The sequence below is a fragment of the Engystomops pustulosus genome, chromosome 3, assembly GCF_040894005.1.
Source record: "Engystomops pustulosus chromosome 3, aEngPut4.maternal, whole genome shotgun sequence".
Classification (NCBI taxonomy): domain Eukaryota; kingdom Metazoa; phylum Chordata; class Amphibia; order Anura; family Leptodactylidae; genus Engystomops; species Engystomops pustulosus.
Genome location: NC_092413.1, coordinates 133,479,743 through 133,496,549, shown reverse-complemented (window position 1 = coordinate 133,496,549; position 16,807 = coordinate 133,479,743). Strand labels below are relative to the sequence as shown.

The following is a 16,807-nucleotide window of genomic DNA, read 5'->3' as shown; positions in this document are numbered from 1 at the left end:
ACGACTTTCACTCTTCGCTCCAAATAACACGCCTACTTTATTCTTTGGTTCGGTGCGATCGCGGTGATACCAAATTTATATAGGTTTTATTGTGTTTTAATACATTTTCAAAAATTAAACGAATGTGTACAAAAAAGAAAAAATTTTTTTTGCCATCTTCTGACGCTAATAACTTTTTCATACTTTGGCGCACGGAAATGTGTGAGGGGTCATTTTTTGCGAAATGAGGCAACGTTTTCATTGCTACCATTTTGAGGTCTGTGCGACATTTTGATCATTTTTTATTTCATTTTTTATGTTATGTAAAAAGGTGTAAAAGTCACATTTCGGACATTTGGGCGCCATTTCCCGCCTCGGAGGTCACCGCCGGCCGTAACCGTTTTTATATTTTGATAGATCGGGCATTTTGGGACGCGGCGATACCTAATATGTCTGTGATTTTTACTGTTTGTTATGTTTTATATCCGTTCTAGGGAAAGGGGGGTGATTTGAACTTTTAATATTTTATGAATTTTTTTTATTTTTTAAACTTTTTTTTTTCTTTTTTTTTTCACTACTTTTTAGACCATCTAGGGTACAATAACCCTAGATGATCAGATCGCTCCTACCATATACTGCAATACTACAGTATTGCAATATATGGCGTTTTTGCAGGTCTTACATTACAATGAGCCACTGGCTCATTGTAACGAACCTGCATAAACCATGTAGCCTCGTGTCAAGAGAAGACCCGAGGCTACCATGGTAACCGATCGCCGCCCCCCGATGACGTTCGGGGGCGTGGCGATCGAAAAAAAGATGGCGGCGCCCGCGCGCCGCCGTCTTTTAAACGCCGCCCGCGACTTTGCGGGCGGCGTTTAGAGGGTTAATAGCCGCGATCGGTGCAAGCACCGACCGCGGTTATTAGCGGTGGGGGTTTTGTGCAAAATGCAAAAAACCCCACCTCTGTATGAAGAGGACTCAGCCCGTGAGCCCTCTTCATACATCCCTTATACCTCTGCGCCGTAGAGCTACGGCGCAGAGCGTTAAGGGGTTAAAGGCATGAAACCTGTCTGCATACAATTAAATGGCATCCACTACCAGGATGAAGGACTGTATATGCAAAGGAGCCTGAGGGGGCTTTAGGCTTCATAGGAGTTAATGGAGCCTGGAGACCCTCAGGCTCAATTGTATATAGTCTTTCATCCCGGTGGTAGATGTCCTTTAAAGAATAACATTTTAGTAGAGGTGTCCTTCCTTACTACTACCTTTTATGGTTGGAAACATATGTATAATCCAATACCATAAAAAGTGATCTATAATTGGAGCATAAATACTATGAAACACATGCAAAACACACAAATAGGATTACACTATTATTCAATGATTTATTAGTCACTTATAAAATTTTGCAAATGTCAATCTATTTTATAAATTAAGTTGTCAGCAGTTTGAAAAAAAAGCCATCTGCAAAAAAAACAAAAACCCGCCACAAAAACAACAAAACACCCATTACCACAAAAAATTTGCTATTAAACATAGATACAAAGATATAACTGAAGAGTGGCTATGGGGTTCAATAACAGGGTTTCTATTGGCATCAGTTTTTTTAAGTGCATAGTTCAAAATTTTTAATTATGTACATTTTTTAGCTTTGAATGCAGTAATTTGTACTTAGTACCTGCAACATGTAAAATTAGTAATACTTTAAGCTTATGTTTCAGCCCATTTCATTTTTTTTACATGCCGATTAGATTTCAACCACAAATTAAAAAAAAACTGTAAATCAGAATCTTTTAAACAGTTCAGAGTCTTTTGATCTCATGAAAGTAATAGTGCATTTTAGGCATAGATATCCAATGGTTCTTCATTATCACTAAGATCCGAATCATCATCTTCCACTTCTCCTTCAATAACAGATTTCTTTCCTTTACAACATGAGACAATGAATCCAATGATAAAAACCTAAAATTAACATGAAGGAGATGTATTAGCAGAAGATTATTTTGTTTTGTGGAAGACCTGTAACAGAGAATTGAAATAACCAAGTAGTTTAACATTCAGTTCTAAAGAAAACCCCTATTCTCAATAAGTCGTCTCTGAACAAACACAGCCCTACTTCACTGAGGAAATACAGGGTGCTACGCCGTTTTTTTCTACTTAAGCCTAGAGTAAAACGCATTTAAAGTTGGCCATAGACATGATAGTATTATGCCAAAATTAAGCTATTAGCTCAAACACCAGTATACACATGAGTGCTCGGCTTGGCAGCCACCCAACTGCTTAGAGGTAGAGAGGCGTAAGATAACTCTGGTGTTGCGAGTATCATCCAAGTCCCCACAGACATGTCTGGCTGTCCGCTGAGGTCAAATGTAGTCTGCAGATCCCACTAAAAACTATCGAGGTGTGCTTAATATTGAATGCCTGCGGCCAACTTTTCTGTAAACTTTAGATTTCGACAGTTTTTTTTCTGTGGTTGGAGTTTGAGTTGAACAGTTGTCACAGAAGCATTTATAAAGAAATTATACTAACGCTACTCTAATTGTAATGTTTTTATTAACGTCAATCACTCGCTTACATACACATCAGCATACAATGACAAATATACACAATAAAAAAAAAAAAAAGGTACTTACGCCTATGAACACCCAGTTGCCAAAGTAATAAATGGTGCCAAAAAACCAAAACTTATGCAGAAACAAATATGTCCGAGTAACTGTACACTGATCTAGAAAAGAAAGGAATAACATGAGGAAATCAGGGTAGCAGTAAAATAGAAGCACTCAATTTCTTATACCAAAAATCTTGAAATGTATTTATAAAATTAGCCTGAGAAATTGTTAAGCAATTTTATACAAAAACAGGGAACCGCATCAATACACAGGATAACACGCAAAGATATCAAAGATGCTGTTACAGGGGGTTTGTGACATTAAGCAGCCGAATACAGAGTAACATCTAACAGATTCAATCTAGGAAGAAAATGTCAATTACCTATTGCTAGAGATCAGTAAAATCTCCAATATTTCCATGTGTCAGTGACAATTAAAACTGCCTGATCATGGTGGAATGTGAAGACTGTTTTTTTAATTAAAAATAATAAAGATGTAAATTTTAATTATTTTTAACAAAAAGTATAAAAACACAATACTGTTTTTTGCACCCATGGTTCATGAGCTGAACTCAAAGATCCACACACTTCTATAACATAAAAGGCCCTTTTCTCTCAAATATTGTTGACAAATTTATCTAAATCTAAAGTGAGCTCTTCTCTGGAAATCATCCAGAGGAATATCAGCAGGGCCGGTTTCAGACATAGTGGAGCTCTGGGCAAAAATAAAAGTGGGGCCCCAAAATAAAACTATTTTATGATCAGCCACAGTGAGTAAGAGGCTCCTTCAGCCCTGCACAATAATAACACCTTGTAGTTGCACACAGTAGTATGGTAAGGCAATGTGTAATATGGGACTGTAGGAGGATTTTATAGGAGATAGGTAGATTGATGATAGAAGATACATATGAAAGAGGATATAGATTTATATATAGATGATAGATTTATAGATGCAGAAATCTAAAGTAGATTATATAGAGATAGTGAGATAGATGATAGAAGATAGCTAGATATAAGAGATAGATAGAGTAGAAGAGAGATAGATGATCGATTGATAGATAGATAATAGATAGGAGGTAGAGTAGATAGAGATAGACAAAAATCTACATAGATAAATGTTTAGATAGACATATATAGTTAGAAATATACGCATTATAGTAGATAGATGACAGATATATAGACATGAGATCGTAGATAAGCATATTCATCCGGGCAGTCAACCAAGGGATATTGAAATAGTAATGAATCCTCTGCCCACAAAAGTCCACATGAAGAGGACCCATTTAGGAGAGGGGGCTTGGGGCAAATGCCCAATTTGCCGCCCTCTAAAGCCGGCCCTGCATATCAGGGTGCCAATTAGTCAGAAGGATTATTGCACATATGTACCTTTTGTTTTTTTAAACCCTTTTATCGTTGTAAACCCAAGTCAGGTGGAGACCCCAATGAGAATGATAAGCATACAGATGAGCTTACCTAAGATGGCTTCAGGCACTAAACAGTTTTGCCATTGTTTCATAATAAGGAACAGAAGTAATAATTGTTAGGCACAAACAATCTTCTTCAATCTACTTTCCTTTCTATGACATTTTAGGATGGAATGCTAATTGGATGGAGCAGCAAACAGTGCAAACACCCCTCTTCTGCCCACCATTACAACAGGGAGGAGCTGCTAGGCAATGAACAGTCTAATAAATAATTTGTATAACCCCTCAAGTCCTATTTGTACCTTAATGACATAGTTTATAGGTATTTACAAGTAATAAAAACTAACATAGCTGTGAATGTCCACTACTCACAATACTTTAATGTAACGGAGTGTAAGTGCTTTTTATAGATGAGAGTGCTTTATTTATAGAATCTGCTGTCCGGTCACACATCCTGGAGGGTGCACATAAACGTTGCAATAAATGCAGACAGGGCCCAATTAAAGGCAAAGGGTGTTAGTAAAATATTACATATGAGCCATCAATATAGAACTAGGACATCTGATTTGGGGCAAAACTATAGTCTAAAGGAAAATTAACCATTCACCAAAGCACAAAACAAACCTATCCTATTAGAGGAGCCTTAATGTTTTCACAGTATGCTAGTCTTCCAGGATTGTTTTACATGCGATAATTGTGGCTATACAAGAGTTAAGCCTATGCTTGTTTGCAAAGTATAAATGAAAACAGATCCAATGGGGATAACAGACTTGTCACCATCTGCAATCCTGCAGCTGCTCACCTGAATTACTGACAGATCAGGAAAATACAGATGGCGCACTATAGAAACATGATTGCACAAATTACTTCATATTTTAAGATGTTTGACCTTAAAAAAAGGATGAAACTTGTTAAATTGTCCTTCTGAAAACCCACAATGGCTTATTCTAAGCTAGCCACTCAATAAGACTTTACTTCGTTATTTTTAAATTGTTTCTAAATCCCTATTGCTGACTTAGTGATTGTCTAAGTAACCTATGGTTTATCAACAGAAGGTGTACCGAGAAAATGCCCATCTTTACTCTTACAAGCTATACATATTACACAGAAACCACAAGCTGTTAAGTCTAACAAGACACAGATCTGCTCTCTGTGACAAATGTAACAATCTTTATACATAGTTTGTGTTTTAAAGGAAGCGACTTCCTGTGGTTTGAGGGGGCCACTCATTGCCTGAAGTGGTTCCCATGACCTTCCAGAAATTCTGCCCAACACAGGTGCTTAAGACCAGGAGCCATAGCAAAATATCTACTTTTTTTTTTCTTCGGCACCCCGACCAAACCCTGATGTTCTGGAAAACCCATAATGTCAGCTACATGAAAAAGCAAATGGGCAGTTAAGACTTATCATGCTCCCCTCTTTTCCCCTCCCCATCCCAGTCAGTAATGACAGACTGTGGTAAGAGACACAGAGGGTGAAACCATTATGGACGACCGAATATTGAGACAGAGAATATGTCTTATACAGGCAGACCCTGGGTTATGTACAAGATAGTTTCTTTAGGATTGTACACAACTTAAAATTTGTATGCAAGTCATAACAGCTTTATTATAGAATTGTAACTAAAAAAAAAAAAAATTGCCACTGTGGCAATAGGATTTTCTAAATCTTGTGCTTGTGCTGTCTTGGGAACAAGGGTGATCAATAAATCTTCATTATAGACACCCTAAAGCTGATCATTACTTTAGTCCCAGATAGCAAAGGATTCACAGAGCTTTAACAGAGGTCATAGTGGACAGAGGTTCATCTGCAAGTCAGGTGTCCTTAAGTCTGGAACTGCATGTACACTCACTGGCCTCTTTATTAGGTACACCTGTACAACTGCTCGTTAACACTTAATTTCTAATCAGCCAGTCACATGGTGGCAACTCAGTGCATTTAGGCATGTAGACATGGTCAAGACAATCTCCTGCAGTTCAAACCGAGCATCAGAATGGGGAAGAAAGGTGATTTGAGTGCCTTTGAACGTGGCATGGTTGTTGGTGCCAGAAGGGCTGGTCTGAGTATTTCAGAAACTGCTGATATACTGGGATTTTCACGCACAACCATCTCTAGGGTTTACAGAGAATGGTCCGAAAAAGAAAAAACATCCAGTGAGCGGCAGTTCTGTGGGCGGAAGTGCCTAGTTGATGCCAGAGGTCAGAGGAGAATGGGCAGAGGAGAATGGGCAGACTGGTTCGAGCTGATAGAAAGGCAACAGTGACTCAAATCGCCACCCGTTACAACCAAGGTAGGCAGAAGAGCATCTCTGAATGCACAGTACGTCGAACTTTGAGGCAGATGGGCTACAGCAGCAGAAGACCACACCGGTGCCACTCCTTTCAGCTAAGAACAGGAAACTGAGGCTACAATTTGCACAAGCTCATCGAAATTGGACAGTAGAAGATTTGAAAAACGTTGCCTGGTCTGATGAGTCTCGATTTCTGCTGCGACATTCGGATGGTAGGGTCAGAATTTGGTGTCAACAACATGAAAGAATGGATCCATCCTGCCTTGTATCAACAGTTTAGGCTGGTGGTGGTGGTGTCATGGTGTGGGGAATATTTTCTTGGCACTCTTTGGGCCCCTTGGTACCAATTGAGCATCGTTGCAACGCCACAGCCTACCTGAGTATTGTTGCTGACCATGTCCATCCCTTTATGACCACAATGTACCCAACATCTGATGGCTACTTTCAGCAGGATAACGCCCCATGTCATAAAGCTGGAATCATCGCAGACTGGTTTCTTGAACATACTCAAATGGCCTCCACAGTCACCAGATCTCAATCCAATAGAGCATCTTTGGGATGTGGTGGAACGGGAGATTCGCATCATGGATGAGGCTGTCATGGCGACTGATCGCCTCTCCCCGATGACGTCACGGGGAGCGACAAGCCTCAATAAAATGGCGTCACCCATGCGCCGCCAATTATTTTTTTTTTAATGCCGTATTCAGCTTTGCCGGCGATCTGTGGGTCAAAGCCCGCGATCAGTGCTAGCACTGACTGCGGGTGTTACCAGTAAACCTTTGATGCAATATGCCGCAAAGACTTACCAGCCCGTTTGCCCTCTCCATGAACCCACACCCGGCATGTGACGTACTGTTACGTCAAATGATGTGATTCGTTAGGATTCGTTATGATTCGTATGATGGAGAAACCTGGTCGAATCAAGTTTAGAAAAATTTGCCTGTCTATATTTGTCACATTAGGCGGAGAAGATCGAATATTCATTGTCTTAATAAATTTTGTCTTGCATAAATAAAACATCCCTCAATATATTAGAATCAGAGAGCAAGCATGTTCTCAGATTGTTCTGAGTAAGAAAGGGCTAAAATTTAGCAACATATAAAATCAATATTTAGTGTGAGGTGCAAGCAGCTCCTCTCTGCAGCCTCTTCCAAATTCTCCCTGCAGCCTGCCGGCTAAGAAGCTGGGGGGGGGGGGTAGGTGCACACTACAGAGGGCTTTAACGTTCAGATCCCTTGCACCTGAAATCTTAATTTAAATCGAACTTTATGTTTCCAAGTGCCAGGGAACCAGAGATATTAACCCCTTCCCGCAGCTATTTTTCATTTTTGCGTTTCATTTTTTACTCCCCACCTTAAAAAAAAAAAACTATAACTTTTGTTGCATTTTTCCATGTACAGAGCTGTGGTATGGCTTATTTTCTGCGTAACAAATTACACTTTAAAATGGTGGTATTTAATATTCTATGCCGTGTACTGGGAAGCAGGAAACAAATTCCAAATGCAGTGAAATTGGAAAAAAAACGCATTTGTGTCGTATTCTTGTGGGCTTGGATTTTACGGATTTCATTGTATAGAACACCAAAAAGAGCTATCTTAGTTTACACAGAATAGTCAAAAGACACAAAATAAAGTATATGGAGATGATCTTTATTGTGTCAACAACATACAAAATATAACAGACATATTTGGAGCACCAACAGATAAAATGGCAGACACTACCCTGGTATCATTCCTGTGGTATCCCTATACAGGCAGTCCCCGGGTTACATACAAGATAGGGTCTGTAGTTTTGTTCTTATGTTGAATTTGTATGCAAGTCGGAACTGTATATTTTATCATTGTAATCCCAGCCAGAACTTTTTTGGTCTCTGTGACAATTGGATTTTAAAAATGTTGGGTTGTCATCTTCATTACAGACACCTGTGATAACTGTAACAGCTGATTATTGTAGCCTAGGACTAAAGTACAGTAAATTACCAATTACCAGTGGCGCGTTTGTAACTAGGGGTCGTATGTAAGTCGAGTGTTCTTAAGTAGGGGACCGCCTGTATATAGAATGTAAAACAGTTTGTAGATTTACAAGCTTGAATAGCTGTAAAATTTGTGTAAATAACCCCTTCTCAAGCCCACCAGAGGGGAAAAAGTACGTAGAGTGGGAAACCAAAAAAATAGGAGACCAGTAACTATACAAGTACAAATACCAACCAATGGTAGTGAGCGCCAGCCCTGACAAATGTTTCGCACACTTCGCTTTTTCTGGGAAAATCTCTGTATGCCCCAAATGACATGTCTACTTTTTAAAAACTTTTTTTTTAACGTTTACTATTTTTCAGACTCCCTGGGGTACTTTAAACCTAGGGTGTATGTACGATCCTATCATATACTGCCATACTACAGTATGGCAGTTTATGGGGATTTTCCTCCTCATTCATTACAATGTGCTGATAGCATATTGTAATGAATAGGTTAACATGAAGCAGCCTTGGGTCTTTGGAAGACCCGAGGCTGTCATTGCGATGGATCTCCGCTCCCCAATGATGTCACGGGGAGCGACGATCCTCGGCAAGATGGCTAGCCACCAGCAAATTCGCTGGCGGTGCAGCAAAGTCTAATTACCGGCTATGAAGAGGGCTCAGCCCGTGAGCCCTCTCCATGCACCCACACTAGGCATGTAACGTAGTACAATGTCACATGTCGGTAAGGGGTTAAAGTTTAAAGTGCAGTCGGGAGTGATTTATACATATGAAAATTGCACCAGAAATTCTCACTTTAAATGTAAATATCTCTGGTTCCCTGGCACCTAAAAATACAAATTTAGATTTATGTGAAAGAGGAAATTATAGGTTACACATATCCAGAGTTATGGCCCTCTGAAGAGAGGACATATTACATATGTCTTTGGCCATAAAGAAGCCACACTGTTACAAATGTGAGGTATTTGGACTCAAACAATTTAGCACTTAAATTTTGGCAAGAATTGAATGTTTCACATGCAATAAACCCCCAAACAGAAATGTCTTTATTGCCACCAATACATGATTCTACAAATGAGGCAGGAATAACTAACATAGATCTTTAAAAAATGTCTGCATTCTAATAAAAACATTTGTTACTGAAAATAAACTTTTAGGGTGTGGAGTATTGCTGTATAATTTATGAAAATGTTTTTATTTTTATATGCTTGCAAAATGCTGAAACTAAGAGGTCCTTAACTGTGGATGAAGATTGATAACAGTGAGATAAGACACTGCTGTGCAGCAAAAGAATGTAAGATTCCCTGGGCTGATTTACGATACTACCTATTCCAGGGAAAGAGACATCTTGTTTCTGCAATGCCCATGTGAGAATTTACTAACCAATGAACCATGGACATTACTTCTTTACCTTTAACTAGCCAAGCCCAGGTCCTGCCCACTAAAAAGTTTCTGTATAATCCTTTGTGACACAAATAAAGCATCGTACATCTGCCTAGCCTTGCATGGCATCACTGCTCCACAGAGATTGAGATATTATACCATACATTTTCTTGGTGTGATTTCTTTGAGCTTACTCTGTGAATTTTATTAATAATTAGAGAACATGATGTTGTGTAAACAGGGGCAGAACTCAACAATGGGTTATAAAAAAAAAATAAAAAAAATAGTAAAAACTACAAAAAGAATAACTAAAACAGATTCTCTAGATAATATTACCATATATGCATATTACCAAATAAGGCAAGCTTTTCAGCAGTTTTGTCGTCCTGAAAAGGCACCACTCTGCTCATACTCGTGTATAAAAAAAAAAAAACAAAAAAAACCATGTACTCTTCTTTCCAACCCCTCCTTCTTGATCCCCGACGTTGGCAAGCAGTTGACGTCATAGTCTGTGCGTCACCAGCATGCACAGACCTGCCACTGCCGGCAGTACTGGATCAAGGAGAGTATAGAGTTTTTGGGGTTTTTTGGGCAGGGGACTGGCCGATTGTATATTAGGGTGCATGAGGCTGGCTATATACTGGTGGGGAGGCTGTGACTAATACATTCTCCACTCTAGGTCTATACTCGAGTCAATAGTTTCCCAAATTTTTGTGGTAAAATTAGGGACTTCAGCTAATAATTGGATTGTCTTATACTCAAGTATATATGGTAATTGATCCAGACAGCAGCATATAATATAGCATATTGATCCAGACAGCAGCAGATAATAAGCCATTTTCACTTCACACATTGCAGACCTGCAATTCCTGGTCAAGAGATAATGTCATTACACAAGACCATATGACTGCCAAAGATAGTGATGCTTATGACAGTATGATTTTAATGACAGAATGATCATATGACAGTTACATTTTAATATGACCGTGATGCCATTTAAAGAAATACCATTTTTGATCTGATCACAGCTAGTTATTTTAGTAACAAGTTGCTGATTTAGGCTTGTTAAAATGATAAAATGTAACTAAGCCTCTGAAGCATATATCTTTAATGCAGAAAAGAGTACTGCAATAAAATTATAGAGAAGCAGTTTTGCATATATATATTACTGCCTTTTTTGTGCCTTCTTTCTCATGCAGTGATAAGTATTGGCAGTGCTGTACAGAGCGCAGGGATAATAAAAGCAGGCTAGATCAACTCTCTCCATACGTAGAGCCCATTTCACTTCAATCTAATAAATTGGTAGATAAGACTACCCAGAGATGGTCTGTAAAGGCGAGGCTAGTCATTAGAAACACTATCAGGTTCCTTTATCTCTCAGAAAAGCACAGGAATCAAGATGGAGAGGAGGACCAGTCAGTACCTGAAGGTTTTTATTTTTACTTTTTGTTAAAGGTAGATTTTCTTTAAATAAGGAGAAAAATGGGACAAAGGAAGGACATGTGAATATATTGCTATAATTAAGTATACTATTATAATCTCCACTACTTGCAGATGCAATTCTATGACATTTTTGGTTAAACCCCAGATACAAAGAGGTTTTTAAAGTAACAAAAAAGAACAAACAAAAAAACCCCCCTGTGCTCTAGCCTACTGGAAGTCACATCAAGTAAAATGTTGTGAACTCATAAATACAGCTAGCAGTAAGAGGATTACAGTCTGCTCCCTTCTGGACCTCTGTTACATGTGACTATTAATAATAAGGATCTCCAGTTGATTAAAGGGGATTTCCCACAAAGGAAAGTTAGGCTCTTTCCATGGGATAGGGCATAACTAGCTGATCAGTGGGGGTCTCGGTGCCGAGACCCCGGCCGATAGCGAAGACAACGGGTCCATCGGACTAATGGAGCAGACGGCCACGCACCGTTCTGCTCCATTAATCTTTATGGAGCCAATGGAAATTGCTGAGCGCTACGATCACCTCTCTCTGTCAGCTCCATACAGGCCCCCTCGTTTTTGCGATCTGCGGGGGTCTCAGCACTGATCAGCTATTTAGGCCCTATCCCGTGGATAAGGCCTAACTTTACTTTGTGGGGAAGCCCCTTTAAGGATCCTACATGTGGATCTCTATTTATTCCAAAAAGACACATGTAAAAACTCTTAATTGTAGCAATATGAGGACAAGAAGGAAGTGGCTCAAAAATACAAATTACTTTAAAGTAAAAATGGACTAAAAGTGGATAGAAGCGACTGTGCAGTACTCCAGCACCGTTCCTATACAAAAGGGTTCAATCTTTTGCTAGCAGTTTTATTCCCGGTATCAGCTGACCAGTTGCTAAACCCCTACCCATCTGATACTGTGACCTATGCAAAAGATAGACCCTTATTACCAAATCCAGACATGTGGACCAGAAAACCCCTTAGATTTATAACCTTATTCCCCCATGAACATTAGTCATTTAAAGTTCTAGCGCGAGACATATGCAAAAAAATGCTGAATTATTTTGGCATTGCAAAGATTTTGTCCACAGTAGTAACAAAGTGCCAAATGTTGACTACATATATTATGCTGTCAGGAGGTAAATGACATGCCTAGTTTTGGATTGTAACCTGGGAAGACTAAACTAAATTGGTCCTCTAAACTGCCAAAAGCAGAGTTTCTATAGTGACCAATTTCCTTTTCAAAGGTTATCAATGTGTGTGTTATTCTTAGTTCTATTTTTGTAGCATATGGGGCATATTAATACCCTGGCATTAGAGGCATAATTGTGTTTTTAATAGTTTATTTTAGCTGCATTTTTTCCACTTGGTTAAAAACATACAGGTAAAAATATTTGTAGCTATGTATTTCACATAAAAGTATAGTGCATATCACAATTATTTTATCTGTTGAAAAATATAAAACAAAGCTTTCAGTATGCCGTGATTTAAGTTTGGTTTGTGCCGCAACCATTCTACGGGAGCATCAACAAAACTTCCATTGTCCTATATCCCTGAAGTCTGGTAAGAATAGAAGGCTATAATCTCTATTCTGTGTGTCTTGCTGGCTGCATTTTTTGTAACTTTTCAGGTGAGCCTTGTGCAGAAATATTTGGCTGTGTGGTTGCCTGCCTGTTACTACTTTTAAGATTGCAGCAATTTCAAGTGGCACAAATTACATATAAAAAAAAAAAAATAATTAAAAAAAAAGGAAAAGATTAGTTGCTAAATATTATTTGAATAAAAACTTGCTGCCTTATCACCACCACATTTAAATCCTATTGGCGTGCACTACCTGAAAAACCTTTGTATATATGAAAAACTTCTCATATGCAACTGTTGTTCAGAAGAATCAATTCCGTTAGACTTCAGTGAAACACAATAAAGGGGAATTATTATTAGGCAGACATCTTGCACTAGTTTTTAAGCAGGTCTTAACAGATCTTTTGGACATCAGATTTATCAGTGGTGGTTAGTGTAAAATTCGAGAAAGTGGGCGGGGACTCTTTGAGCTGACACTTCATGATTCCTCTAGTGCTTTGAGATGTTGTGTGCTGACAATGTACTTAGATTATCAGGGTGCAGGGTTTAGCTACACTTTCATTTAGCTTCTGAAAGGTCTACCAATATCAGATCTCTCCTCTCTCTTTTTCAAATGGGTCAGAGTCATGAGATGGATAGAAGACACAATAACACACTCTGCTCTGCTGCCTCACCTATTCAATAAAGCACAGTCTGCACTGCTATGTCACCCCGACTTTTTCATTTTAAGAGCAGCTGCTGCTCCATGCTTTTAAAAGTGCGTCTGAACAGGAAGTGCCTCTGTCTGTAGTGTGCGCTCTACTAAGCTAGAGCGAATTGTCTACCCATAGATTTACAATCAGATACAGGGACAATCAAGATTGTAAACACTAGGACTGATAGTGACAGGCTGGACATATATCTGTGAAATGCTGTATTTTTGTTAAAAATAGTGAAGTAGAACGTATTATTTTGTCATCCTGAGCACATGTAAGAATCTTGTCTTCGTGGAAACACCACTTTAAGAAATGCGGCATATGAGGTGTTGCACAAAAAAAAAAAGTTGCACAAATTTTTGTGCAACTAGTTCCTTAGCATTTCCTACACCACTGGGGAACTGAAGTTGATTTTCACATAATACAGGACATAGTGTTTATTTATATAAATGGTCATTCAGCACAGTAAAAAAAAAAAAAAAAAAAAATTGGTTCAGTTTCTGCAACTTTAACTATAGACCCTTATTTCTATGGTGCTGTGGGAGTAAAAGATGACCAGTGTCCATTGTATGAAGTGAAGATATGCATGAATTTACATAAAACAATGGACTTAAAACAACAAAATATATCTTTATTTCCCAATTTGCATGTTAGATCATCATTTGAGGTCTTAAAAGAAACTCTTCTAAATCAAGTTTAGCATTTTGTCTAGAGTAATCTACACCACATTACAGTTTAATTGGTCTACACTACATGTTCCAATTTTGCTATTCAATATTTAAAATGTTTACTACAAGAAGCGAACATCACACAAAAGAGAAAAGATCAGAATTAGATGTATTGCCTCCCAATCTTGGCAAGATGTAAGACCATATTTAACTTTTCTTTTAAAATTACGCAGCTTGAATAGATTACTAAATGATAAAGTGTCGACTGTGTTCCTACCACTGTGCCCTTGCTGATATTTCTTGGCACATGTTATTATTTTCCAATATAAAAGGGCATTCTTGGCTAATAAAGCATTTCCTTTGACCTTGTCTTGCAGGGCTTCCAGGACACTACAGAAGTGATGACCCAAGGAGTGTGTCACTGGGGTTTATCATAAATTTCTTGCTGGTTTTACGTCTCAGCCAGTTGGATTTCTGCCCAGTGAAGTATTTGATGAAGCAATTGTTCATAGAAGGAACAGATGGGCACACAGTCTGAGTGAGAAAACTGCAGGAAAGACTTTCTAATTACAGCACTTCCCTTTCTATGTGGTTTATTTATAGGGTTGAGTGTAGACATGCATGCATCATACACAACAGATAGCATATTGTCTAGGTGCTGGATTAATACATTTCCTTCTACTACATATTTCAGTTAATATGATTAAAAAAGTTATTAAGACATCCAAATAGCTCTAGGCTGACCCTCATCAAAATATACAAAATACTGCGGTCTGAAAACTTTTTGAGTGCAAGAGAAAGTAACAGGTCAATTAACTGCACACATCAGGAGCTATTACAGACTAAAGTACAGTAGATTTCCAACATCCAGAGGTCCCTTTGTAACTGGGGGTCGAGGGGGACCACCTGTACTTACCAATTGCCTTCTACTTCTATTCTGATTAATATAGCAAAGTAACTGAATTAAAAATTAGCTTTTAATACTCAAACTAAAATGCTATAACCCAAAGACACCATTGCGACTTAATACACAAGAAAGGATACTCAGCCAAGTCTATTCTTCTATTCTTAGGTTTCATACAAAGGAAATCAGGTAACAGAGATGATTAGAGAGAAGAAGCCAGAGATCGCAAGAAGTTTTTGCTTGGAGGCTTGGTTTTAAACTACTTCTGGTATATCTGGTAAAAACAAATTCTCTTAGGGTTTGTGCAAATGAGTGAGTTTTTGGTAATGAAAATTGTGTGGATTTACCGACATTGGAAATCTTCGACTTTTGGATGATCTATTTTCCAAAAGTCTGCATAAATATTAATCCCATTAAAAGCACATGTGGTAGCCTGTTACCGATTTTATACAGAGTAAATTATAATTCATGAATGCACGAACGGACACATGAAATCTTTTCCAGTGGATTTTGTTGTGAAATTCTTAATTTAATTTATTCATTATACAATGAAAGTTTCCATCATTTCTCAAACCCTGTATATCAATTCCTAAAGGTTTTTTTTTTAGAAGCAAACAGGTCTTATTTACATGACCCTTTTTTCATGTCCAAGAGAGTTCTGTATCTCCTACATGGGTGGTTCTTAATACAGTCAAGGATCCTTAAAAGGAAATCTGTCATAGGAATTAAAAATAATAAAATCAGTGTCACATTGTTTTAGATCAGGGAAACAAGATTCTGTAGTTGTCTTTAGCTGAATCCTGCTCTGTTTCTTCCAAATAAAGAACCTTTAAAATATGTAAATGAGGCTGACATGCTCTGGGTGCATCAGAGTCTCGCTGGGCTCAAGGTTCACCAGTAATACATACCCAATTTATATTGTAGAGCAGACAGGGGCATTGTACGGCCCATGGGCCACATATGGCCCTTTCTCTCTCACCGGCTCTTGTGAGATTGGTGAAAATTTTAGCTCGCCTTCCCATTGTTTTATTTACAGTTTTCTGATGTAGGGATAGTTTATATATGGATTAAAGTATATAGGTATTGGGTAGAACGGAGTTAAGTATATTAACCTGGCCCTCCAAAACCATTCCAATTTCTCATGTGGCACTATGCGAAAATTAAAAGTCTATCCCGGTTGTAGAAAATTTAACTTTGAGTACGTAAAAAAGAAGATATGGTACAGAAGGGGAGGTCATTTCTGTTCTACACCATATTTAAGGTTTACACATAAAGCTGGTCAGAGAATATATTTGAAGTTTGGGATTTAGTTGTTCTTTGAAGAGTTTTAAACCCCCATTACTAACAAAATTAATACTGGAATATGAATGCAGCATTTTTAGGTACAAATATAATTTATGGGGATTTATATGTATATTTTAATGTTTTCATAATACATTACACAAGCTTCCTGGCGTCACAGGTGTGATTGAGAATGCCAATTATATCATGTACAGAGTATATAAAATGTCAACGCTAGTTATCACTAGCTGATCTTGGGGTCAAGTGCTTTAAAAAAAAATAAACAACCAAAAAACACAATACGGTATACATTTCAAACTGACAGTTGCAATTCACTTCTACTAGCGGGTGTCTCCAACACGTGCCAGAGTCATATGGCACTTCTATGGCAACTATGAAATTTTACAGACTACCACCACTGTGCAATGTATCATATCCCCATCAAGGAGGTACAAACTGCTAACACCTTTTACAGCATCAGTGTTACCTGAGCGTCGACTCAACAGCCCCCCTCACACTCATTACAACTAGGCAATCCTACCAGAAACCTTGGTACACCATCCAGCATTGGAAGAA

General features: G+C 38.3%; 1 protein-coding gene across 1 annotated transcript in view; it reads right to left on the bottom strand.

Annotated features, from left to right (window-relative positions):
• Positions 1 to 1,347: 1,347 nt before the first annotated feature.
• LMBRD1 (LMBR1 domain containing 1) overlaps positions 1,348 to 16,807 on the bottom strand; it is a 142,873-nt gene continuing 127,413 nt past the window's right edge. The window contains exons 15-16 of the mRNA XM_072142187.1: positions 2,616 to 2,707; positions 1,348 to 1,944 (exon numbers count right to left, since the gene is read on the bottom strand). Of these exons, the coding sequence (XP_071998288.1) occupies positions 1,822 to 1,944; positions 2,616 to 2,707 (215 nt within the window). The 3' untranslated portion in view covers positions 1,348 to 1,821. The remainder of the gene's footprint in view (positions 1,945 to 2,615; positions 2,708 to 16,807) is intronic.